The sequence below is a fragment of the Pimephales promelas genome, chromosome 14 (genome assembly GCF_988280905.1).
Source record: "Pimephales promelas chromosome 14, fPimPro1.hap1.1, whole genome shotgun sequence".
Lineage (NCBI taxonomy): Eukaryota > Metazoa > Chordata > Actinopteri > Cypriniformes > Leuciscidae > Pimephales > Pimephales promelas.
The window spans coordinates 3,378,580-3,406,467 of NC_142782.1; the positions used below are offsets into that span (position 1 = coordinate 3,378,580).

General features: G+C 38.9%; 1 protein-coding gene across 8 annotated transcripts; it reads right to left on the reverse strand.

Annotated features, from left to right (window-relative positions):
- Window positions 1-11,924: 11,924 nt before the first annotated feature.
- On the reverse strand, window positions 11,925-26,893 carry klhl22 (kelch-like family member 22). Of its 8 annotated transcripts, XM_089119277.1 has the most exons (8): window positions 26,714-26,892; window positions 25,941-26,201; window positions 24,327-24,452; window positions 23,762-24,239; window positions 20,533-20,942; window positions 17,013-17,205; window positions 14,674-14,907; window positions 11,925-12,588 (listed from the first exon to the last, which is right to left on the reverse strand). In XM_089119277.1, the coding sequence occupies exons 2-8, from the start codon at window positions 26,135-26,137 to the stop codon at window positions 12,199-12,201; spliced, it is 2,028 nt and encodes a 675-aa protein (XP_088975403.1). In that variant the 5' UTR covers window positions 26,138-26,201; window positions 26,714-26,892; the 3' UTR covers window positions 11,925-12,198. The 8 variants fall into 8 exon arrangements, with proteins under 8 accessions (XP_088975403.1, XP_088975402.1, XP_088975401.1 ...); XM_089119276.1 differs by having other exon boundaries at window positions 23,762-24,452; window positions 25,941-26,137; window positions 26,714-26,893; XM_089119275.1 differs by having other exon boundaries at window positions 23,762-24,452; window positions 25,941-26,198; window positions 26,714-26,893.
- Between the last annotated feature and the right edge of the window lie 995 nt (window positions 26,894-27,888).

Consider the following 27,888-nt stretch of genomic DNA (forward strand, 5'->3'; position numbering starts at 1 on the left):
GGAGAAACTTAATTTTTCGCCCAAAAAAAAAAACGTAAGGGGTACCACTGTCGTTTTTTTTTCAGGCCGAATTTTTGAGTTTCCATATCTCAGCTCTGGAAGGGGCTAGAGCCTCCATTTTTGCACTCAGGTCTAAGTCTCATTGCCCTCTGTCAGAATCCAGAGTTTTGGGAAGATTGGAGAAACTTAATTTTTCGCCCAAAAAAAAAAACGTAAGGGGTACCACTGTCTTTTTTTTTTCGGGCCGAATTTTTGAGTTTCGATATCTCAGCTCTGGAAGGGGCTAGAGCCTCCATTTTTGCACTCAGGTCTAAGTCTCATGGCCCTCTATTAGAATCCAGAGTTTTGGGAAGATTGGAGAAACTTAATTTTTCGCCCAAAAAAAAAACGTAAGGGGTACCACTGTCGTTTTTTTTTCGGGCCAAATTTTTGAGTTTCGATATCTCAGCTCTGGAAGGGGCTAGAGCCTCCATTTTTGCACTCAGGTCTAAGTCTCATGGCCCTCTATCAGAATCCAGAGTTTTGGGAAGATTGGAGAAACTTAATTTTTCGCCCAAAAAAAAAAAACGTAAGGGGTACCACTGTCGTTTTTTTTTTCGGGCCGAATTTTTGAGTTTCCATATCTCAGCTCTGGAAGGGGCTAGAGCCTCCATTTTTGCACTCAGGTCTAAGTCTCATGGCCCTCTATCAGAATCCAGAGTTTTGGGAAGATTGGAGAAACTTAATTTTTCGCCCAAAAAAAAAAAACGTAAGGGGTACCACTGTCGTTTTTTTTTCAGGCCGAATTTTTGAGTTTCCATATCTCAGCTCTGGAAGGGGCTAGAGCCTCCATTTTTGCACTCAGGTCTAAGTCTCACTGCCCTCTATCAGAATCCAGAGTTTTGGGAAGATTAGAGAAACTTAATTTTTCGCCCCAAAAAAAAAAACATAAGGGGTACCACTGTCGTTTTTTTTTTCGGGCCGAATTTTTGAGTTTCGATATCTCAGCTCTGGAAGGGGCTAGAGCCTCCATTTTTGCACTCAGGTCTAAGTCTCATGGCCCTCTATCAGAATCCAGAGTTTTGGGAAGATTAGAGAAACTTAATTTTTCGCCCAAAAAAAAAACTTAAGGGGTACCACTGTCGTTTTTTTTTTCGGGCCGAATTTTTGAGTTTCGATATCTCAGCTCTGGAAGGGGCTAGAGCCTCCATTTTTGCACTCAGGTCTAAGTCTCATGGCCCTCTATTAGAATCCAGAGTTTTGGGAAGATTGGAGAAACTTAATTTTTCGCCCAAAAAAAAAAAACGTAAGGGGTACCACTGTCGTTTTTTTTTCGGGGCCGAATTTTTGAGTTTCGATATCTCAGCTCTGGAAGGGGCTAGAGCCTCCATTTTTGCACTCAGGTCTAAGTCTCATGGTCCTCTATCAGAATCCAGAGTTTTGGGTAGATTGGAGAAACTTAATTTTTCGCCCAAAAAAAAAACGTAAGGGGTACCACTGTCGTTTTTTTTTTCAGGCCGAATTTTTGAGTTTCCATATCTCAGCTCTGGAAGGGGCTAGAGCCTCCATTTTTGCACTCAGGTCTAATTCTCATTGCCCTCTATCAGAATCCAGAGTTTTGGGAAGATTGGAGAAACTTAATTTTTCGCCCAAAAAAAACAAAACGTAAGGGGTACCACTGTCGTTTTTTTTTTTCGGGCCGAATTTTTGAGTTTCCATATCTCAGCTCTGGAAGGGGCTAGAGCCTCCATTTTTGCACTCAGGTCTAAGTCTCATGGCCCTCTATCAGAATCCAGAGTTTTGGGAAGATTGGAGAAACTTAATTTTTCGCCCAAAAAAAAAACCGTAAGGGGTACCACTGTCGTTTTTTTTTTCGGGCTGAATTTTTGAGTTTCCATATCTCAGCTCTGGAAGGGGCTAGAGCCTCCATTTTTGCACTCAGGTCTAAGTCTCATGGCCCTCTATCAGAATCCAGAGTTTTGGGAAGATTGGAGAAACTTAATTTTTCGCACAAAAAAAAAAAACGTAAGGGGTACCACTGTCGTTTTTTTTTTCGGGCCGAATTTTTGAGTTTCCATATCTCAGCTCTGGAAGGGGCTAGAGCCTCCATTTTTGCACTCAGGTCTAAGTCTCATTGCCCTCTATCAGAATCTAGAGTTTTGGGAAGATTGGAGAAACTTAATTTTTCGCCCAAAAAAAAAAAACGTAAGGGGTACCACTGTCGTTTTTTTTTCGGGCCGAATTTTTGAGTTTCGATATCTCAGCTCTGGAAGGGGCTAGAGCCTCCATTTTTGCACTCAGGTCTAAGTCTCATGGCCCTCTATCAGAATCCAGAGTTTTGGGAAGATTGGAGAAACTTAATTTTTCGCCCAAAAAAAAAAACGTAAGGGGTACCACTGTCGTTTTTTTTTTTCAGGCCGAATTTTTGAGTTTCGATATCTCAGCTCTGGAAGGGGCTAGAGCCTCCATTTTTGCACTCAGGTCTAAGTCTCATGGCCCTCTATCAGAATCCAGAGTTTTGGGAAGATTGGAGAAACTTAATTTTTCGCCCAAAAAAAAAAACGTAAGGGGTACCACTGTCGTTTTTTTTTTCGGGCCGAATTTTTGAGTTTCGATATCTCAGCTCTGGAAGGGGCTAGAGCCTCCATTTTTGCACTCAGGTCTAAGTCTCATGGCCCTCTATCAGAATCCAGAGTTTTGAGAAGATTGGAGAAACGTAATTTTTCTCCGAAAATGAAAAAGCGAAAGGGGTAACACTGTTTTTTTTTTTTCGGGTCGAAATTTTGAATTTTGATATCTCAGCTCGGGAAGGGTCTAGATCCTCCATTTTTGCACTCAGGTCAAAGTCTCACAGCCCTCTATCATAATCCAGAGTTTTGAGAAGATTGGAGAAACTTAATTTTTCGCCCGAAAATGAAAAAAAAACGAAAGGGGTAACACTGTCGTTTTTTTTTTCGGGTCGAAATTTTGAATTTTGATATCTCAGCTCTGGAAGGGTCTAGAGGCTCAATTTTTGCACTCAGGTGAAATCTCATGGCCCTCTATCAGAATCCAGAGTTTTGAGAAAATTGGAGAAACTTAATTTTTCGCCCGAAAAAAAAAAACGAAAGGGGTAACACTGTCGTTTTTTTTTTTCGGGTCGAAATTTTGAGTTTCGATATCTCAGCTCTGGAAGGGTCAGAGCCTCCATTTTTGCACTCAGGTCAAAGTCTCACAGCCCTCTATCATAATCCAGAGTTTTGAGAACATTGGAGAAACTTAATTTTTCGCCCCAAAAACGAAAAAAAACGAAAGGGGTAACACTGTCGTTTTTTTTTTTTCTGGTCGAAATTTCGAATTTTGATATCTCAGCTCTGGAAGGGTCTAGATCCTCCATTTTTGCACTCAGGTCAAAGTCTCACAGCCCTCTATCATAATCCAGAGTTTTGAGAAGATTGGGGAAACTTAATTTTTCGCCCGAAAATGAAAAAAAACGAAAGGGGTAACACTGTCGTTTTTTTTCGGGTCGAAATTTTAAATTTTGATATCTCAGCTCTGGAAGGGTCTAGAGCCTCCATTTTTGCACTCAGGTCAAAGTCTCGTGGCCCTCTATAAGAATCCAGAGTTTTGAGAAGATTGGAGAAACTTAATTTTTCGCCCGAAAATGAAAAAAAACGAAAGGGGTAACACTGTCGTTTTTTTTTTTCGGGTCGAAATTTTGAATTGTGATATCTCAGCTCTGAAAGGGTCTAGATTCTCCATTTTTGCACTCAGGTCAAAGTCTCGTGGCCCTCTATCAGAATCCAGAGTTTTGAGAAGATTGGAGAAACTTAATTTTTTGCCCGAAAATGAAAAAAAAAACGAAAGGGGTAACACTGTCGTTTTTTTTTTCGGGTCGAAATTTTGAATTTTGATATCTCAGCTCTGGAAGGGTCTAGATCCTCCATTTTTGCACTCAGGTCAAAGTCTCACAGCCCTCTATCATAATCCAGAGTTTTGAGAAGATTGGAGAAACTTAATTTTTCGCCCGAAAATGAAAAAAAAAACCGAAAGGGGTAACACTGTCGTTTTTTTTTTCGGGTCGAAATTTTAAATTTTGATATCTCAGCTCTGGAAGGGTCTAGAGCCTCCATTTTTGCACTCAGGTCAAAGTCTCGTGGCCCTCTATCAGAATCCAGAGTTTTGAGAAGATTGGAGAAACTTAATTTTTCGCCCGAAAATGAAAAAAAAAACGAAAGGGGTAACACTGTCGTTTTTTTTTTTCGGGTCGAAATTTTAAATTTTGATATCTCATCTCTGGAAGGGTCTAGAGCCTCCATATTTGCACTCAGGTCAAAGTCTCATGGCCCTCTATCAGAATCCAGAGTTTTGAGAAGATTGGAGAAACTTAATTTTTCGCTCGAAAACGAAAAAAAACGAAAGGGGTAACACTGTCGTTTTTTTTCGGGTCGAAATTTTAAATTTTGATATCTCAGCTCTGGAAGGGTCTAGAGCCTCCATTTTTGCACTCAGGTCAAAGTCTCGTGGCCCTCTATCAGAATCCAGAGTTTTGAGAAGATTGGAGAAACTTAATTTTTCGCCCGAAAATGAAAAAAAACGAAAGGGGTAACACTGTCGTTTTTTTTTTTTGGGTCGAAATTTTGAATTTTGATTTCTCAGCTCTGGAAGGGTCTAGAGCCTCCATTTTTGCACTCAGGTCAAAGTCTCGTGGCCCTCTTTCAGAATCCAGAGTTTTGAGAAGATTGGAGAAACTTAATTTTTCGCCCGAAAACGAAAAAAAACGAAAGGGGTAACACTGTCGTTTTTTTTTTTCGGGTCGAAATTTTGAATTTCCATATCTCAGCTCTGGAAGGGTCTAGATCCTCCATTGTTGCACTCAGGTCAAAGTCTCAAAGCCCTCTATTATAATCCAGAGTTTTGAGAAGATTGGAGAAACTTAATTTTTCGCCCGAAAACGAAAAAAAAAAACGAAAGGGGTAACACTGTCTTTTTTTTTCAGGTCGAAATTTTGAATTTTGATATCTCAGCTCTGGAAGGGTCTAGAGCCTCCATTTTTGCACTCACGTCAAAGTCTCATGGCCCTCTATCATAATCCAGAGTTTTGAGAAGATTGAAGAAACTTAATTTTTCGCCCGAAAACGAAAAAAAACGAAAGGGGTAACATTACATCCAGTTTATTAGCAACACGTGCACGAGCGTGAATCCCGTGAATCCCGCGATATCAGACGTTGATCTCACAGGTGTCAGACCCACTTCGAGAACCGAGATTTGTCCGTCTTGCCTGCGCTTTTTTTCACTCCTCTCACTGCAGCCGCCTACTCTCGACTACATTGCAGGCGAGGCGCATCTCAAACAAGCCTAATTGCTCGCGCAAAGAGGAAGAAGATGACCGATCTATCGCGGGCTGTTGTTTTGCGTTTACTTCCACTTTGATTTGTAGCGTTTTACAGAGTGTTTTCTTTAACCATCCCCTCTTTCAACATGTATGTGAAGAGTGTGCTTAACAAAGAAAGCAACTATAAAAGGACTCCTGGAACAACCAGTTCGTTTGCACTGTCTTTCCTATTCTTCTGGGACCTCAAACTCTGACAGACGTTACAACACACGGACTGTTTTAAACAGGGGTTGGATATATATGTTTTGCTTTTAAAAGTGTGTTTTAATGCAAGTATAGGCCTACACAAATATAAGTAAACACTTTGCAGACTGAATGTTGTCCTGTATGATGAACAAAATGAAGGATGTTTTTCATGACTCCACTGTTTGATCACACCCGCGTGTCTCACACACAGGTTACGTTACCTTGTAGAAAATATTTGACCTGGCTGGCAGAACGATTGCCTTTGCCTGCATCCTTGCGGTGACATGACTAACATATTTAAGACCTATCCAATCTGAATTGAAGACAATTTTACACTTTTTAAGGCCTTATTTTTAGGAAAATTGATTTAAGACTTTTTAATACTTTTTAATGACCCGCGGCCAACCTGTAGTAGAACGTCTAAAGTGGACAATCGAAAGAAAGTGTAAGTGAAAAGCCATCTTGTGATTGTGTCGGTATCTACTCTGAAGTTTGACGGGGTCATGGACAGATTACTTTGTAATCCATTTGTCAGGGGGGTTTCAGAAACTAGTTGTATTTCACCAATGTAATGAATTTAAAATGTCTGTATTTGTTATAAGATGCATTTTCTTTATCATAGGATTTCACAATGCATCACTGTAACAATTATACAGCATCAAAAAAATCTACTACTGTCTGATTGATGCATATAGATAATGTCAAAGATGTTTGAGGGTTAAAAAAAAACCCGTTGCATGATGCATGTCAAACAAACTTGACTGTTATGTGCTGGAAATACATGATATTCCCAATGAGACTGTTGTCAGAGAGAGGAGGACTCCCCCAAACAGGATGCTGAAAGGGTTTTTATGTCTAAGTGAAGTGAGCGCATGAGAGGAGTGTGCAAGACAGACAGAGAGCATAAAAATTCAAGGTGTAAAAACCCATAAACCTCGTTTAAGTGAGGCTCTAAAAGAGCTCCTCTGGGTAACTTTAAAAAGAGAAGCATGTGCTAATGCAGTGGAGGCCGTTAAAAGCCCATCGTATGCATCTGTCACTCAATCAATCTCACATTTACTTCCCTCTCTCCTTCTCAACAGCTTTAAACATTGAACATTCATTAATCTGACCCTCGGTGAAACTTTTAAAGCCATCCAAACAACTACAGTACAATCCTTTGCTCTTTATTGTCAATTCATGAACATTGCAAGCTGGTTGTAATGCAGTTAAACCGTGAAATGCATTTCCAAAATATTAGAAGAAATACAATTAGTTTTAGCAATTGGAGGAATCTCAATAGCTATTTTCAAAATAAAAGTATTGTACCATGAGGGTAGAGTGAATGTGTATTCATTTAGATCATTTTATGTCATATATAAGGGATATTTGGTGCATATATTCCACAAATCATTTATTAAAAATAAGGAAATCACTGGTTTTCAGATTAACTTAAAGTCGACAGTTGGAAGTTTAGAGGCGATGGTTTAAGTCTGATATATTGAAGATAGAAAACAAATTAAACAAAAAACCAAAAGTAAAGCAGTGCGTTTTATATCAGTGCATAATATTAAAAGGAATTCTGACCAGAATCGCTTTTTACATTGCAAATGACACCAGAGGAACACTTGAATAACAGTTCACGTTAAACTAGCCCATAACCCCAAGCTAACTTTTACAATTTCTATTGATTTCTCTTTGGAGTGACACAACAGTAATTCAGCATTCATTAGGGAAGAAGTCAGCAACCTTTCTGGCGATTTAAAATTTATATCACAAACCACTGACAGATTTCTTTCTCCATTTGTATATACACAACCATAGAGAGCCTAAGCCCCTCCCCTTCCGGTCGACCATGGTACCTTATTTCGGAAAAATATTGTATGGTAGTCAATGGCGAGAGACAACAAATATTTTGATCTCGTTTGAATTGTGCCCTGAATTACACGTATGTTTGTCAATTTAAAAGATACTTTTTGAAGTCAAGAAATTCACAATTTGATGTAAAACCGTTGAGGTATAAGACTGTGAAAATACGTAATTACAAAGACTACAAACCCCAAAGGCGCACATTTTCTCTCAGTGAATGAAGCTAACTTTACTGAGGCTAATGTCTGTCATTATTTCTATAGACTTACGTTATAATCGTAACGTTACGCCGTCATGCCTGAGTGTTTTGTAGAGCAGCGGATCTAGATCTACCACTAGAGCAGCGGATCTCGCTCGTTGTTACGCTTCCCGGGAGATGTAGTTCATCGAGCGATTTTCACATAAAACTAAATGTTACTCTTCTGTCTTATGACAAAATTGTCTTTTAAATTGACAAACGCCATTTGTGTAATTCAGGGCACAGTTCAGACGGAATAAAAAAGATAAGTTGTCTCTCGCCATTGACTACCATACAATTTTTTTCTGAAATAAGGTTCAACGAGCCGGAAGCGGAGGGGCGGGACTTAGGCTCTCTATTCACAAGTTTAGAAGTCTCTTCTGCTAACCAAGGGTAATATTGAGAAATAACGTTTTAGCTCAAAATAACTGTTTTCTACATTTAGGCTACTTTCTTCCTGTGATTTTCAGCATCTTTACTCCAGTCTTCTGCGTCACATGATCCTTCAGAAATCACTCTAATATGATGATTTGGGCTTGAGCTTGCAGCTCGTGATGTTGCCTTTGTGGCTTTTAACTCTTTCCCTGCCAATGACGGAACTTTCCGGCATTCTGTATTTTCACTATTATGCGGTAGGGGGCGCTATTACACATCTTGTGAAAGAATACAGAATCTCCAGATCAAAACACAGGCGAAGAAAAGCAGATAGGATATGCAATCATATGCGTAACATAGGGTTGCCAACCATTCCGTATAATACCAGAGAATGTCTAATTGAAGAGAATTGGCACTGGCTGGTTACTTCCAGGTTCTGGACTGGCTGCAGTAACGCGTCTCTGTCCATGCGGGGGCGCTCGCGGTCAAGTGCAGAATGAATGGGAGTCAATGGGGTTTCACCCCTAGAAATCCACTTTTCTCAGGATGTAATTTTTTGTCAAGTAATTTGAAAGTTGTATTCAAAGGGGAGGGCTAAGAAAATACACTCAGCTGAAAGTTGCATTTTTAAGTTCACTTATCTGTTCTAAAATCCGTTCAAAAATGTGATGACGTCACACAATAGCAGAATGCTAGCATGTTACGGCCAACAACAGCCTAACCTGTAAGAAATCAAAAGGACATAAGTACTCGTTCATTCGACTTTTGGCCTATAATCTATATTGAACTTGCGGAATCAACAATAAAATCTATGTTAATTTAACGACAAGCAGGTGAAAGAGACACATTTAGCCGTTTAGCCCCATAGACTCCCATTCATTCTGCTCTCGCCCGCGATCACCTCCAGTGGAATTCTAATGGAACTGCAACCAAGATGATACACAATGGGGCTAATAGGAAGTGCCAAGGCTCTCCGTTAGACGGGCTCTGGTATCGTTCCGTATTTGACACATAAAAGTCTTGTTCCGTATTGAACTGCGTTCCGTATTTTCGGATTCAGAGCAAATCCATGACAGACACATAGCTTCTAATATGTCAGACAGACAGAATGAACGGAAATAATGGAAAATTCGTGGACTTGGCGCCCCCTTGGCGGGCTCTGACGTGCGACCAATGAGACAAATCTACGTCATTACACGCCCGCGCCATTGGACGTGCAGTTGGCGCAGCACAGCCTATGAGCGAGCCAGACGGCATAGATATATGCAGCATAGATATATACACGGCTGTGCAGATGCAAATGCGTTTTACAAATAATCTTCAGTAAATCGAGGAAAAGGAGTTTCCGAAGACATAAGAAAAACTACTAAATAAAAAATATTATTTTTTGCACTTGAAAGAACATTCTAGAAGTCTAATTCTATTGAATAAGTTCGCACAAGGTTACAGAAAACTTTATTATTACTTTAACTTTATTTTTCTTCAAATGCAGTCTCTAAGCCAATGAGTTTTGAATGTTACACGTTTTTTTTTTTTTTTTTTTTAAGTATTATAAACTAAACAAATCCATGGTTCATTGATGGCAAAATGATCATGATAGCCTTTCTATAGCCTATGTGGTACAGTCATTGATTAGGCATACTTTGCAATTCTATAAATATAGGCCTAATTAGTTGCATTATAATACGCCATATTTTATGAATTTCAGTGGTCAAAACTCAAAAACTTAACGTTACTGAATGAAATGTCGACCCAGGACGAGCTGCAGGAATCTAGGGGAGTTGATGAACTTGATCTACTCCATCTGTGTTTTGATCATCGTTCTGAATCCAACTGGTTTCTTTAATAAAAAACGTAATTTTGTCAGCTTTTTTGCTCAAAATGTTGCTTTTTTTTATGAAACTTAGCCACAAGTGTTGATAAAAAAAGAATACATGAAGCTACAATAAAATTTTGTGTAAAAGCAGAGGCTGCATGTTCAGATAAATCATACGACAAAATATTCTGGAGGCCAAGAACATTTTGTGAAAATGGTCAAAAAAGCTGGTGTTGGCTGGCAACTTTAAAAAAAAAAAAAGAGGGGAGTAGGCCTACTATGATATTAGGCTACATAGTCTAAAGATCATGACTTTCAAACCTGAACCAAAAATCCAGCAAACAAACCAGCCTGTAACATCGCGTAAAACATTTGCGAATCAAGCACCGTTTCCATCCAGTGAGTCCAGGAGAACAAAATCATCACTTCCTAATAAACTAGCGCTAAATATCACCAAGTATGAGAAGCCGCCAAAGATCATCCTTTTTGTATATTGCAGACCAAAATGCAATAACCGTGTTATCTGTATTGCTTTCAGAAGAAGATGCTGCTGTTCGGTGTCAGACAGTTCTGGAAGATAATTACACCGAGACACTTTGACGACATACTTTTGCTCAGGCGTTTCGAAACCGTATATCAGATGCTGTGCTACTACGAGACGGGTCCGCTGGTTTGTATGCCGTCCCATCACGCAGTTCCATAATTCCATAAATGTGTTAAAAAAAATTTTCCAGACTCATCTTTGAATTTCCATCCAGCAGTTTTTAAAGGGGTCATGAACTGGCTTTTTAAATTTTATTTTAAGAGGTCAACTTATGACGTTCGCTTGGTTTTTACATTCAAAAACATAAAAATGAATAAGTAATAGTCTATTTACAACCCTAGTTTTGAGCCTAGCTGAAAAACGCTGGGTTTTTACGGACGTCTTGCACTGAAGACTTGGAAGTAAACGACCCGCTGCTGTGAGCGGATAACAGTTTTGCAATGAGTTTCACTCTCGATCCGGTTTGTCATCACAAGGTAGGAATCTATGTTATTTAGCTATGTGTGTAATGCGGGAATCGGTGGGCGGGGCTAAACCGGCCGTGTTGAAGTAGGCGTTGATCTTCTTCTGCGGGGGTGGGGTTTTATCCTCTTAGACGTCATAGTTCCCCACTTTGAAAAACGAGTCGTTTGCCGAGCCTGGTGTCAATAAAAGCTTTTATTGGACGAACAAGGACGTTTTCAGTTCTGAAACTTACAGGATATTCTTATAATATGATGACCTCTTAGATGTCAAAAGCTCAAGGAACATTTGATTTCTCAGTTCATCACCCCTTTAATGCCTGGTTCAGATTACACGATTTTAGCCCAAGATCCGTTTGACGTAGGGTGTCGTGGAGATTCGTAAACGACAACGGACGTCGGGACGCAATATTCGATCGTATCATCTCGTAAAGTGTGTCATAGTGGGCGACAACCTAATGTGATGCTTCACGACATCACGACCAAAAGACTAGCACGTTTAATTTTTTTAACGGTCGTCCACGACCATTGGTTGACCAATAGGACCACAGAAGCTTTTCCGTACACAACTTTCAAAAATGGCGCAACGAAAGAGAGACGATGGTGCTAACGTTAAAACTAAAAGTAAAAATATATAAGAAAACAATATTTTACCTCAAGTTCTCTTTGGAGGATTGACAGCCCACACTGTCCTCTTCGAGCAATCCAGGAACGTGTCCATTGTCGAGTTTTCTTACATTTTTCTGAACACAGGACAGCCAATACAACACTCACCGCTTCATCCATTAAAGACGGCATGCGATGACTGGTCAGGAAGCAACGCGTAGTCCTGACATGCGTCTTGTCCACGACACAACAAGATTTTAGGAGTCAAAATCTCGTAATCTGACACAGTGACTATCGTAACAGACAAAAAAAAAAAACGTGTAATCCGAACCAGGCATAAAGCGGTATCCCAAAATGCGGATGAAAACAGAGGGATGGAAACATAGCCTCCAATGGTAGTTTGTGTGCATAAGGTTGCCGACCCTTGCACTAGAGCATTCGTTTCCTATATTGCACTTCATTCAAATCTATTAATAAAAAAGGCATTGGACTACACGTCAGTAAAATAAAGGCACCTTCATTATAAACCAAATCAATTCATCTGTATTTGTAAAGTGCACGTACATTGTTAGCATCCCCAACAGTTTCCCATCGTTCTGGACATAAAACAGAAACAAAACAACCTAAAACAGTCAGTAAAATGAACCCACAAACAGGAAAGACTTGGATTCGGATCTTCCCACATTGATGGGTTACACGTACTGTTCAATCTTAAAAAGTCTGATTATAACACCCCAAACTTCACAGCCAACCTGAGCATCGCTAATACCATCAGTCCTCGCTCGAGTTGTCCGAGTCGTCCCAGTCTACCTCTTCCCATGATGCTTTAGCCCTTTGCTCCCAGCTGCGCGCCTGGGCCATGGCTGCATGTGGCAAAAGCAAGACACACGCTGAAATCCCAGATACGCGGTCCTCGAGGGCTGTCCCGCTCTCCCATCGGTCCTCCTCTGCGTTATAAACGTGAACGTACTTCATCCGACTGCCTTTGTCATGTGACCTTCCGCCCATGATGTAGATGCTCCCATCGAGGACGGCCATCCCTGGCTCTCCGTGACCAGCCGGCAGCGGGCTCACCACAGACCACACATCTGCTGTTGGGTTGTAGCACGCCACCTGCGCACACACACACACACACACACAGACAAGACCTGTCAGGAGCCCCTTACACACACACACAAAGTGTTTACTGGTAACAGATCATGTGTGAACATGGCCTTTTCAAAAATACCGGAAAATTGGTTCTGGCAAATTACCAGTAGGGAAGTTGTAACATTACCAGTAAATTACCGGTAATGTGCTCGGTATGAGCACGTAAAAAGTCTGCTTTGGGCCAATCAAAATTCTTATAAGGCAACGCTACTTTTGCGTCGTCGAAGGTTAACGCCCCTTTTTGGGGGAAAACAAACGGTCTCGATCTGGATTCTCTATTTTGAGACGGTCTGAATTTTGTCTACTCCGGTAACAGAAGAACAAAAATAACATGCCCAAAAGTTGTTGCGTGGTGAGCTGGACCTCAAATGTTTTTAAAACACCTGGTTTATAATTTATACCTTTACCATGCTGAATAAAACAAGCGGAAAGAAGAATGTTATGGCTTCAGGCGATAAAGGGGGAAGCACCAGATTGAGGATTGTGGGACCCAAAGACCCCTCACACATGTATGTGGGAAGCATTTCATAACAGGTAAGCCGATTATTTAATTAATTCAACCCCTAAACTATCTGTATTTAACATAAAGTAGTGTACTTGCTAGTTACTGGCTTTAATTATGTTACCATACAACTTTCAAAGTACCAGCACTTTCTAGACACAAGCAGAAACCAGCCAAGTCCACTTTAGTCCTAGCCTGCCACTATTTGAACAGTAAAATCAGTTAACAAACAGCCAAGGTAGCGTGTCTAGTGAGAGCTAAGTTAATCATGTATTTATAGAAGTGTTATCGACATTATGCCAGAGTAGCCTTGATCGCAGACTGCCATTGTCTGTGATGCTTGAATATTAATAAAAACAACCATTTTAGTAATAATAAAAACAGAAAAATTCCATTAAATGTTTTGTTGTGAATTTTCTAGTAATTAAATAAAGACATCAAACATTAATTAAAATGACAACATAGAAGAAAAAAGTGTCATTATTCCTTAAAAATATTTTTTGACAATTTATTATTATTAGTGTTAGTATTCTTATTAAATTGAGATCTCTAAATTCTACTGAGTAATATATTTTTAAGTTAAACCGAACTTTTATTTTGACGGGTTGTGGTGAAGACCTTTGTGTTTCATGTGTTAATGATATAAAGATAGTTTTTCTTAAATGAAACTGTAAAATGCTGAAGAACTTGGAAATGCATTCATGTTCTTATATAGTGAGACTGGAGAGGCTGAAAAACACTGCGAGCGCCAAGCGTGCTTCAGTGTGTGCGAGGTAAAAATAATTTTAAATAATTTAAAAATGTATTTAAATATTAAAAAATGATCTAAATGACCGTCTATGACTATTGCGCCGTGTCTCACAGCTTTTTAAACATGTCGCTCTCGACACCCTGCCTTTTCCATTCATCACGATGCAGCGAATGCAGTGAACACTATTGCACGTCTCATGTTTTTATGAGAAAAAATCTTTGCTTGTTCAAAACAAATGTTTCGGAGCGCGTATCAAACTGCAAAAGTCACAATTTCAATGATTCACTGCTAGTTAGCGATGATCCCATGAACCAGTGTCCATGTTTTTTTTTTTATACATTTTTAATGACAAATTTGGATAATGAAAAGGGTTTTAGTTAATATACTCTTTATGGCCTGATTAACCAAGCTCAGTCATAAATAATGACTTAAAGGAGAACTCCGGCGCAAAATGAACCTTTGGTCTAATAAAACATCGGTACCTAGTCAATCGTTCTCTGAGATTTGTTTTCATGATAATCGAATGTAAAGAGTTTTATCTCTAAAAACTGTTTAGTGCATAACGCTTGTATATGGGGTAATAAAATAAGTAAAAAGAAATCGCTAGTTTATACCACTAACAAGGCTCAAAATAGCCCCACACTAACACAGAAACATAATGAGGGTCCATACATGCAAAACGAAGCATTGAGAACTTTGTAAGTGTACAGACCGTTTAATAAGAAGATACTTTATGAAGACAGTTCACTTCGTGTGTACAGACAGGAGCCATCTTTGGAAAACAGTCATGACAAGTCGAACCACGAACATGTAAACTGTGCAGAAGCAGGTGTTTCAGAAGTACCTTGAGGACGTCTCGTCTGTAACCGCACCCGTCGTTGCTGCCTCCGATGACGTATGCGCGGCCCTTGAGAGCCGCCATGCCGTGCCACGCGCGCTCCACCGGGCCCTCGGCGCACACACTCCAGTGATTCCCGCTGGGATCGTAACAGTACGTCTCCTTTAGATAAGCCATTCCCCGCCGACCACATGCTATGTAGATCTTCCCATCAATCACTGCCCCGGTGTGGGCGTAAACCTGCAGACAGTGTGAACACACGTCATCCACATGAAGCTGAAAGTTCATAAACTCATGTCACATTCTTGCCGTAGTTGCAGTTTGTTGTGCACTACGCTTAGCAGCTTACACTCCCGGCTAATCTTTTTGGAATAATTATGATGGAGTTTTTTTTCGTAATGAAGTCTCATATGATCATCAAGGCTCAAACAATAATATTGTGAAATATTATTACAACTATATTTTCAAAAGTAAATTATTCCTGTGATGACTACGTTGAAATTTAAGCAGGCTGAAGTATCACATGATCCTTTAAAGGAACATCACATCACATTATGTGAATAGGAAAATGTTTGCGCTATTTTGTTACTATTTTGGGATTAGTATGCTAGCTGTAGCCATTTACATCCAGTCTTTGTGCTAAGCTAGGCTAGCAGTGGGTGCGTCAGACAGAGTTACAGCACGCATGGAGATGAAAAAGGTATGTATGGACTTATCTAACTCTGGGGGATATGCTGAATAAGCCAAAGTCCTAAAAAGTCAGAGTGTTCCTTTAAGTGTCCCTATTATGCTTTTTTCGTATTTGACCTTTCATGGAGTGTGTATTATAGCTGTTGTTGTGAATGTAAAAGGTCAGCAAAGTTTTAAAGACCAAAGTGCAGAATAAATGGGGTTATCATCTCCCAAAAGAAAAAAGCAATTCTGAACTGAAATGAGTCGTGATTAAGTCCAGTCTTACTTTCTGCACGAACTTCCGTAGGTTTGTGACAAATTTCTATATGCCAAGTACATTTCAATTGATTTTGAAACGGTAAAACCGACTCCATCGTGACGGTACGTATCACTGTGTATCAAGTGTTGAGGAAGACCCAGAGCTGAAATAGGCAATGGACGCTGTAAGCGTTCGACCAATCACAACATACTGGAGCATCTGACCAATCAGAGCGGAGCAAATCTCGGAAAGGAGGGGCTTAGAGAGACTGAATCCTTTATTGAACTGTTTCAGACACTGTGAGGAAAGAGCTGATGCTGCAACGTATATTATGAGAAAATTAAAGTGTTTTTTTGACCTTGGATGCATGCAAACATATTCTAGGAGACTCTAAAACAAACCTTTAAAATATAAAGGCAGTGTAATGTAATGGAGTATTACAGGTCTATTTATAATACTACAGTTTTTTTTATCAAATAAATGCAGACTTCTTTTAAAAATATAAAAAAAATCTTAATTATTCCAAAGTTTGACTGGTCGTGTACACTGTTTAAGCACACAACAGTTCACGCTCCAGGAACAATTGTGTACAATGTTATATTAATAGGAAAGTGATATTTGAAGTAGAGCCAGACCGATATATCGGCCGATATTGGGCATTTTCCAAAATATCGGTATCGGCAGTCATAATGGCCGATAAACGAATATTTCAAAAATAAAATAAAAACAGACGAAACACGCTTCAATCATCTCTCCTTGGCCTGTTATATTGAAAATGTATGTTTTACAATTTGCAGTATGATGTTATCTATTGCTAAATTATGGCTCATCATAGACTAGCTAACCACAAAGCTAGCTAATGCCACTATCATCAGTGGAAGACCGCTAACGTTAACATTAATGAGTTTGGAAACCACAATGAACTTTTTCTGCCTAAATAAAGTAATGATTACTGTATTTATAACTCGCATATCTCTAGTTACAGTTCCTGTATTGTAAAATGTAAGTTATACTTGCGAGGAGTGAACATTTAGACATAGAGAAAAAGTATCAAACGTATCTTGTGCAGAAAAGTTAGCTTTTCTTTTACACGTGTGTGAAATCCAACAATATTTAATAAAAAAAAAAAAAAAAAAAATCGGCCGATATATCGGATTTAAAACCTCAAAATATTTGTATCAGTATCTGCCTTCAAAATCCTTTATCGGTCGGGCTCTAATTTGAAGTATCTGATTTGCATTTGTAAATGCTATGACTTGATCGCGTGACCTGCCTGAACTGATGCACTGTTCAATTATATGAGAGAATGTAATAGTAATTTTCATAATGTTAGCACATCTACAACTGGCATAGTTCACAATCAGCAACAATTGATGTAATTTTCGATTTAAAAGTCTTTAAATCAGTTTATCACCTCTCGTTTGAGCGGCGCCACATATTCCCAGGTGTTGGTTTGTGGGTTGTAGCGCTCCACACAGTCCAGCTCAGTGGTGTAGTCTCGTCCTCCGATGGTGTAGATGTACTTATCAACCACACAGACGCAATGATCTGCATGCGGTTGCCGTAAAGGCTCGATAGTACACCAGCTGTTGTGGCGGGGATCGTACCTTGATGAGAAGACAAAGGAATTAATGAAATACTGTTATTACACGGCTCTGTGGGTAATTGATTCTGATAGGTCGATCGGGCCAGAGCGGTGTGTTATTACGTGATGACAACCCAACACAAACAAAACAAAAGTCAGTGGCGCTATACGATCGCTATGAGCGTTTTTTTTTTCTACATAGAAGTTTTACATTTTGGTTAGCTAATAAATATTACTTATATAATAATATAAACTTTTGGCAAATGTAAAGGCCCTTTTACACCAAAGGTGTGCTTTTTCAAGTGCTTTTGTTGTCGTAATGTGGTAAAAAGATGGAGATCCAGACCTGTTATTTAGCTAAAACTACTTTAGATTGCTTAAGTCATCTGCAACAGCAAGAAAATGATTTATCAAAACTCAAACGGTAAATAATATGCTGTACATTTTCTAGATCATATATATTTTTACCATTCACGACTCTCCGCCATTTTGAAAAGCTCAAAGTTTATCTCATCTCGGCAACTCGTCCATCAAAATATTCTACGAGTTGCCCAGTGGAAAATACCACATGAGGGGGTGTTCATGTGCATTTTCCACCTCGGCTTTTGGTATTTACCATAATTACCATAGCACATGAACGCATTACTTCAGCAATAAAAACGAAAATGAAACACAAACGTGATGTTTAACAAAAGTCATTTTTGCTTATTCGTATGTTTGAACTGAATTACTGTAGGTCAGCAGCAAAGACATGGTTAATAAAGTGAGATTAAATAAAAAATTCTCCGTGATTATTATTAGAAGTATCCCTTTGGACTTCCTTTGGACATGGACACAGGGGAGCGGTCAGTCAAAAAATGGGAAAACAAAGTAACTTGGGTTACTTATTTGAAAAAGTAACTCAGATATTTTGTTGTAAGTTTAAAAGTAATGGTGTTACTTTAAAAAAAGTAATATGATTACACATGTAATCAGTGTTGGGTGTAATGATTTTTGTTCATTATTTTTTAAGTTTTTCATCTAATATTTATATTTTATTTCAGCTTGATTTCAATTAACAAGCACAGATTTAATAGAGAGAGCAAGAGCTCTGCATAACACTCTGATGAGATGTAAAGAACCTTGAGAAAGCAATGCATGACAGTAATGAGGAAATATTTTGTGGTAAGATGATACAATAAATACTAAACCAGTTCTGTCAGCAATTTACTAAAACCACAATCAAAGGCTTCTCTATTTTTACTTCCTTCAATTACTTCTGCACTAACCTTTTGGAACCGGGCACTGCAATATTGTGGTCATTTTTTGTCTCTGGTATGAGAAATTGCTTGTGCATTTGTAAGTTGCTTTGATAAAGTGCCTATATAGTTTCATTTATCATATGCAAACTAGAATGTTTCTAACCTTTGGCCCATCATGTGCGCGCAGATACGATTCTAATTCAATAGATGTAACTTATTCTTCTTATTCTAGATTTATTCTTCGATAATTCGACTTCATTTGAGAGTCTTGGAGCTGATTTCAAACTATGAGCGGTCTTCCAATCACAATGATCTCAGATTTGGATATAAATCCAATCATCCAATCCACACTTATTGGATTATACTGGCCTCTGATTTGGATATAATACAAATCCAATAATCCCAAACAGAGTAGCTAAAGCTCAAAGTAAATCTCCTGCAAGTCAAACACCTGGGCCTGTATTCATAAAGAATCTTAATGCAAAGAGTAGCTCCTAGTGACAAATTTCTAAGAAAAGTCATAGAAATGTGGGCGTTTACTCTTAAAATTAAAGAAAAAATCCTACTAGTAAAGAAAAAAGTTAATCAGAGAGTATCTTAACCCTTAAAAGAGGTCTTAAGGTCAAAATTGTTAGGAGTCTTAAGAGGCTTAAGAGTTTCTTTAGCAGAGGAGAAAATGGCAGAGAGACGGAGAGGGAGAAGAAATGTATTGCAGACAATGGATGATAGTGAGTTAATAATACGATAGATCGACACCGGTCCGAATGTACCTTTAAGCATGGCCTTGTGTTCATCCACTAACTAGGATAACAGTAAACAACTGTCCAGTATTGGTACATTCAATCACCACTTATCACCAGCTATCAGTGTAATTGGAAAGAGTGGAACAATTATTATCATTCTAAGCCAATCAAATACCTTATACAGGAAATTAACAGCATGGTAAATAAAAAAAAAGATTTACACATATATAATGTGCGTGTGTGTGTGTGAACGGTCAAATATGAAAAATTACGCAATTAATTGAAAAATTACGTAAAATTAATATGAAAAATTACGTAATTATGTAATTTCAAAGTGAAGGCTTAGAATAGACCCTTTAGAGCATCACAGTCCCCCCCACAGCCCGAGAGAGTGTTGGTGCGGGAAGTAAATTTTCATTGACATTTTGTAAAATCCATATCTAAAGAGTATTAGAGCATGTCTGAGGATAACCAGCTACAGCTGAACTCATAAGCATACAATATATCATTTCGAGTTAAAAAACTAAGAGAAAATCCAAAAAAAGTCAAGGGTACAAGACTGTGTTCTGAGCAAAGAAACTACTCCTCCCATAAACCACCGCGCCTCACTGAAGTCAACTGAAGCCACCGTGAAAAAGCTTTTTGAGTGACTTCCAAATCTGACGACGGCCACGTGAGCTTTGGTTCATTTCACCATATATAAAAAAAAAATAATAATAATAATTTGACCGTTAAGGCCTGTTCACACCGGGACGAATTTCACGCGCGATATTTGCCGACGTTTAACGCCTCGTGACTGAACAAAGGACGCCAATGTGAGTGCGCACACTGACGTGGAAAACACCACGCATAAAAGCGTAATTTAAAAAAAAAAAACGCCTCGGGTTGTTTTTTTAGTTGGACACGCCGCGCCAAAAACTATCCGACCAATGAGATTGGCGCTTTTGCTCACGTGTTTGGAGCTTCTGAAGTTACAATAAAACACAACTTGGGGGCGCTCAAACACAAAACGGTCTTAACGGCGAGCACACATACGTAACGCAAAGAAGATATACGCAAAGTAGCGTCAACACTGCCGGGAAGAAATAAGACGAGGTCGAGCTGCCGGTCTCGTTGGTGTCATAACATAAAGAACTATATGTCAAACGCGACAGCAACTACAATAATCTCGATAAAAGAGAACTGTTATGGAGTGGTATTGCAGAGCAAATGGGCGCCATCTAATGTCAGGGAATGAATTTGCACGTTCACTCGGCTCAATCGCTTGGGTGTGAACACAAAAAACGCGTTGAAAAACGCTGGCGAATAACGTGCGCCGATATTCGTCCCGGTGTGTTCGACGGCCCTTAATGCAGCGCCACTTACCGCCAGCATCGAGATTCAGCCCGGAAGCCGCTGGTGTTCTTGTCTCCGCCAACCAAGTACACAAAGTTATTGAGCACGGCGATGCCCATGTTGGACATGCGAGGAGCGCGTTCTGCACCCAGACTCCGCCACTCGCCCCAGGAGGGGTGGAACACCTGGAACCGCTCTTCATTGTCCACCAGTGCGCTAGACGAATACATGCCACCGAATCCCAGAATGCACTGGGAGCTGCAGCGAGGCTGAGTGAGTGGGGTCTGCATGACCGGCTGCCACATCTCCTGACTGTGGTAACGTAGAGCGGCGGCCACAGAGTCTCGTAGCGGACACTGTTTTAACCGGCTGTGCAAGCGCTGCAACACATGCTTCTCCATCAGACAGAACCGCACCGCTTCCAACATCCGCAGAGGATCCTAAAGGAAGAGTTCATTTGATTTAGATATCGCCAGTGGTGGACAATATTAAAATCTTACTCCGGTAAAAGTACAAGACAAAGTACTCATTTTCAGCATTTGTTTTTTAATGTACTTAAAGTTGCATTGCGCAACATTAAAAATAGACGTTTTTTCTAACCCATACATGCTTAAACAATCGCCTGATAAGCTGAATGAGCCCTTCTCTGATCACTGCGATCGCCTCTACAGTGGTGTGAATAAGTTTTGACCCCCATGCTAAAGTTGCCTAAAAAGAGGAATAAAAAATCATCTTTTGGATATTGATCTTAATGCCTTAATTAGAAAAATGAGGAAAACTCCAACCTTTAAGGACACCAATTTTCTTTGTGAATGAATAATGTATCATAAATAAATAAATGTTTTTCCTTAAAATACAGGGTGCATAAGTCACGGGCCCCCCTATGTTAAATTCCCATAGAGTCAGGCAGATTTTTATTTTTAAAAGCCAGTTATTTCATGGATCCAGGATAATATGCATCCTGATAAAAGTTCCCTTGGCCTTTGGAATTAAAATATCCCCACATCATCACACACCTCCCACCACATCTAGAGATTGGCATGGTTTTACTTCAGTTAGCCTAATAGCTCGTTTGATTTGCATTGAAAGATGATCTTATGGAAAGTCCCCCATGCCAATTTCTTAAACAACTCACTCTTTTACAGCAGATTTACTTCACAAATAACTGACCTAAGAATATCATTTAAAATAATCAGTGCTAAAATTCATTAGTAAATTCTTGCACGATCAGTCACAAGCACTTTCAAGTTCAGAGGACGATATACCTTGACTCATTTTGACTGGATAATTGAATCAGTGTTGACTCAAAAACAGCTGTGGATCAGTCAGATTCGTGAATGAATCGTTCAGTGTTATTTGTGAACCAATTCAGCAGATTCATTGGAATGAATCAACTCGCCCACGAATCGGACATCGCTCTTGCGTCTCAGAGGGGATGGCGATTTCTTCACTTAGAAATAACGAGAAATTATATGTTTTTATGGAATGTAGTGGAGTAAAAAGTATGATATTATGCTTTGGAATGTAGTGAAGTACAAATTCCCAAAATAAAAATACTTAGAAATACTTTGTTACCAGGGTTTGACATGAACTCTTTTGCTCAGCAGTTGCTGTGGCTAGTGGTTTACCAAAGTTACAAGCCACTCAGCATTTTCACTGGCCACAATTTTGACATCGATACCATGGGGAAAACTGCCATATAGATATTTTTAATATTATATCATAATTTGGCAGCAGGAATATTAAACTGCTGTCACTTTAAGACCTGACGCACGGATCCATTATACTGTTAGACATGTGTTTTCTTTCTCGACTGCTAAACATAACTGACTGTGTTTACGTGAATACTCGCCAAAACCGACATTTTGACATTATTTTGTGTGTATCTGAATCTTTAAGCCAAATAGGCAGCGAAAAATAACTCGGTTTAGTTCTGAGAAGTGAAATTATACACAATACTTGCAATACCACAGCAAAATTCAAGCCCTGTAACAATATTCCAACAATATTCATCCGTAGCTAATGAAAGGAGTGGGTTTGTGTGTCACTCGCTGTCGGAGAGATGAGAGTGAGAGAAAGCAGCTGGTATTGTGTATCTATTCTGCAGAAAATGAGTATTGGCAGCGTTTCAGATATTTCAATATCGATATGAATAGAAAAATTGATATTTTTGACAACGTGTATATTGAAAAACGTATATATTAGGGCTGGGTAATAAATATTGATTTCTCGATATTAATCGATTCTCATTTTTACGAACCGATATCGATTCTTAAATCTCAAGAATCGATTAGTCATCCTGTTTCACTTGAATGAATGGGACATTGTATCGCGGCTGCGCGCATCCAAAAACTCACAATAATCTTTGTCCTTTGTTACTATTGATATGAAACAAAGTCTCAATTTTCAAATTACGTCCATTTACTTTAGAAATTCAAAAACATAAATAAGGTTTTGGCGCTGTGGCGTGAGATCGCTCTGGCTCAGCTCAAGAGAAGCAGCAGCGCTGATCTCTCTTCCGGCTTAATAATACCAGTCACAGCGCCAAATAAACATGAATGAGCATCTGAAAGTGTGTTAAAAGATAGAGTACAACTCATCGAAATCCGTATCATGCCACATTGATTCGCTTAATCAGCGTTTCAGTTAAACAGCTTGTAATCAATGTCATGTATCGTCATATTTACCTCAGAAAACCTACATAAACTCGTTAGTCAGCTAGAAAAAATAACTCTAGAGGAGCATTTCGCTAAATATATACACCATATTACATTTGCATTATAATCGTTCTTCAATATTTAATGCATATTTGAATGATTCTGGCAAGTTTTTATGACAGCTTATATTTCATATCTTCTTATTATAAAAATAAATAAAAGTGTAATTTAAGTGTTTGTATACAAAACAGTACTACCTTCATATTAGGCTAATGAAGCCTAGTAGGCTACAACTATAGACTCCCATAGTTTACAGCATTAGTTAAGAGATTTGATTTCCTTGAGAAAATTTGCCATATTGTAACTGATATCCAAAATAATTAATATTGAATCGAAATCGAATTATAAGCTTGTGAATCGAAATCGAATTGAATTGTGAAATTTGTGTCAATACCCAGCCCTAGTATTACATTTAAATGACTTCAACCCATCAAAGTGGCACGTAGGAGTGACTGCGTTACACGCCACTGCTGAAATACACGCGCAGTGTGTTAATGTCAAGCCTTGATTGTTACTGGATATCACTACCATCTGTTCCTCACCTGTAAGCACACCTCATCCTTCTCCACCTGTTCAGGGGTGTAATGGTAGTGCAGAGCTGCTTCAAACACCTCGTTCTCCGAGCTCACCTCCAGCTCGTTGCTGGAAAGCACACTCAAGATCTTTTCCGCAGGAAGCTTTCGATACACGGGCGTCCGCGAGAAAGTCTGGATGTTCTTGAGCAGATACGAGCGGATTTTCTCCCCGAGCTGGTTCAGCCCGTATATGTCGGCGAGCTTTTCCACCTCCAGGATGTTGTCATCATCCAGCCAGGAGAACAAGAAGTCGCAGCAGAAGCCGATCACATCTTGCACCTGCAGAAGAGTGGCGGCACACAGGACTTCTTGAACCGAGTCCAGGTCCAGTTCCAGCTCTGAGGTGTAGATGAAGTCCAGCAGTTTCATCATCGCCGTGTGTGTGACTCCATGAACCGGGATCTCGGTTTGCTGCATCTCCCGCAAACCGCCAGCGAACATCCCCCTAAAAAAAACACAGAGAGGAATGAAACGCTGTACAGGGAAACAATAACCATGTAGCTCAATCTTTTGAATATCAAGCATGCTATACGGAGCCATAGCCGTGTGGGCAACTTCGGGTGACCCGAGGTCGATTGTCTTTTCCCGGTCCAATTTCCTTCCCGTCTGTCCTCCTACTGTCCTATCTAAATAAAGGCGAAACAGCCCAAAAATATAACTTAAGAAAAGGAAAGAAGGAATGTGTGTGTTAGATACACAACCGAGAGTCAGGTCGAACAATAAAGATGATTAAGTTCAGTTTTTTTCCCAAGAACATGCTAGCTTTACAATAATCTTTAAATATACAAAATAATCATAGGTAATAAACCATTAATAGTATTAACTTCATTTATTCAAAATGCATTTCATACATATGCTTTAAAGGAGTAGTTCACTTTAAAAAAAACGTTTGCTGATAATTTACTCACCCTCATGTCATCCAAGATGTCCACGTCTTTTTTTCTTTAGTCGAAAAGAAATTAAGGTTTTTGATGAAAACATTCCAGCATTTTCTCCATATAATGGACTTCAATGGGAACCAAACGGTTCAAGGTCCAAATGGGAGTTTCAGTGCAGCTTCAAAGGGCTTTAAATGACACCAGACGATGAATAAGGGTCTTATCAAGCGAAACGATCTCTCATTTAATAAATATATTAAAAAGTTTTATAAGCACAAATAAACTAAATGAGTCGAAAAAAGATTTGTTCATTTTGATGAACGAGTTCGAACAGGAGAGTCACACAGAACAAAGCAAGGCGAGCATTTGTGCTTATAAAACTTAAACTTTGTTATTTATTTATTAAATGAGTGATCGTTTCGCTAGATAAGACCCTTATTCATCGTCTGGAATTGTTTAAAGCACTTTGAAGCTGCACTGAAACTGTCTTTTGGACCTTTGAACCGTTTGGACCCCATTGAAGTCCATTATATGGAGAAAATCCTGGAATGTTTTCATCAAAAATCTTAATTTCTTTTCGACTGAAGAAAGAAAGTGAGTAAATTATCAGCATAATTATTATTTTTTTAAAGTGAACTACTCTTTTCTATAATAATATCTGAGTTCTAGAATTCTTTTAATTTCTCTTTTATCATGGATATTTTTATGTCATGGACATGGCGGACCCACATAAATAAATAAATATGTCACATGGCTGTTGATCGCTGACATGATTAGTAACTTAATGTGTATTCAGCATCTATTGAGTAGTTTATGTGCGAGTGGTCCAATATGATTATTGCATAATTATTGGGCGTGTAGTTTTATAATCTCATATAAATTGAAAGACTTGGTATTTTTTCTTCTAGAAAAGTATGTCACACTCCTGGTGAACTGCAAAACAGCTGAATATTAAATGAATAGGCTTATTAAAAACGGTGAGGGGTTTGGACAATAAAACTGAAACAATGCTTCTTCTTTTGGCCTTTTTATTCATCACAGAATGCTGAAAAAATAATATCTCACGGTTTTCAGCACATCTGTTTTCAACATTGATAATAAAAATAAAAGTTTCTTAAACAGCAAATCATCATATTAGAGTGATTTCTGAAGGATCATGTGACTGAAGACTGGAGTAATGATGCTGAAAAGTCATTGATCACATGAATTCATCACATTTGCAGCTTCGGAGAGCATAACCCTGATTTTGAAGGGAGTGTCACACATACCTGAAATAGTCACAGGAGGCCGCGAGGAGAATACGGTGGGCCTGGATAGGTTTTCCTTCCACCAAGAGCACCACGTCGAACAGAATGCCGCCTTGTCGCAGCATCAGGAGCCCGTCTAACAGCCCCTGTGAATGGGCATTACTGCGGTATTTCTGCTTTGCACAGGGTTGAGCGGAGCGGGCCAAATCATCAGCCATCTTGACACAAAAATGCAAACAAAGTGAACCTGCTCACATGTTTGTGTGTTGTTCCACACTGCTGCTAAATGAAAGAACAGGGAGAGAAACGGGTAAATACACACAGAACTGGACCCTCATCCTGTGTTATTAATTACTATTAATAGAAAGTAAATGTAATGTTATATCACACCACCATGTAAATAGGAAGAAGACATTCTCTTAATTACAGGAAACAAACACCTGTCTGTCTCGCTGCAATACCACAGAGAAACAAGAAACAGGTCATACACAATATTTTAATTTTAATGTGAATACATCATTACAAAAAGGGGCTTTGTGCTTAAAAAAAGAGTGTCAAGCTTCAGGTTGATACCCTTTATTTTCAAAATGTGTAGCTGTAAAGATTGGCCTGTTTACTCCTATTCGCAGCAAGTGGCACTAAACCCAACATTACGATAACACAAGTGATGTGATCAAAGGTTGGATGTGATTTATTCGGCTGACAACAGAGTGTGATCGTTATAAATATAAACTTACAGTACAGCAAATGAGTTTGTGTGAGATCTGCAACACTTCAGCTGTCGGTGCACTTACCGGAAATGATCGGATGTTTTAAAGAAGCCTGTTGCTGTCGTGTGACACTCGATGATGATGATGATTATGATGAGGACGCTTCAGTTCAGTTTGTTTATTTTCTGATCGCCCAGCTGAGGTTCCCTGTGATGTTACAGCAGCACTTCCGGTACAGAGCAAAACAAATGACATCAGCAGTGACTGTCAAATGAAAAGCGGTGGACCCTTTTCACAGACTGTGGTCACGTGTTTTAACAGCATCGTAAATACTGCAGTATGTACATTTACAACACATTATATTACCTTTGCATCATATTACAAAAAAATAGTTATCGCTGCTGTGATGTGAGGGTGTTTTTAAAAGAAAAAATAATGTGATAAAACGTTTGTGTGTATTTTAATTTGACTATTTACTGCACTTTACCAGCTAATGAAATGTATGTCTCTCACATTCACAGAAATAGCCTTACTCATATTACACATCAATCTATAATTAACCTATTGACTATTTTGTACTCATGTGAGCAAACTACCTTTCTCATGTTTATACACTTGCACAAATTGAAATTGAAAGCCTAATTTTATTTATTTATTACTTTTTAAAAATATGAATAACAGGTCAGTAGATCATAAACAGTGCTTTCGTCGCTCATGGCCAGCAGAGGGCGCCAGTGCTCTTTTACTCAGGACGAATACATGCAGGTTTTCACTCTCATGTTACTGTATGTCTCATGATAATGCACACACACCTGTCACCCACACGACCACCATCAGCATGTTTACAGCCAAACCTGACATAGCTGATTTCTAACTCACATTAAATCCGCACGTGTGCGTGAGCGTGTTTTTGTGCCTGGTATTCCCTTTGTTATCGGGACAAAATATTAAAACCAGTATTTTAATTTGTTTTAATCTTTTTTATCCCCCACATTATATATATATATATATATATATATATATATATATATATATATATATATATATATATATATATATATATATATATATCATACAAAATTACTTTTTATGAAAATGTAAAAATGCAGAAAGTTTTCTGTGATGGGTAGGTTTAGGGTTAGGGGAAAGAATATACTGTATAAAAATCATTATGTCTATGAAAAGTTCCCATACACTATATAGAAACGTGTGTGTGTGTGTGTGTGTGTGTGTGTGTGTGTGTGTGTGTGTGTCATTAA

What these genes read in the sequence shown, in the direction of transcription:
- klhl22 (XM_089119276.1), bottom strand. Translation starts at nt 26,137, where the DNA reads ATGGCTGATGATTTGGCCCGCTCCGCTCAACCCTGTGCAAAGCAGAAA. An exon ending in TGGCGCCGCTCAAACGAGAG is followed by an intron (nt 14,908 to 17,012) that starts GTGATAAACTGA and finishes CACTGTCTGCAG; the next exon opens with GTTTACGCCCACACCGGGGC. An exon ending in ACAGACGAGACGTCCTCAAG is followed by an intron (nt 12,589 to 14,673) that starts GTACTTCTGAAA and finishes TGTGTGTGTAAG; the next exon opens with GGGCTCCTGACAGGTCTTGT.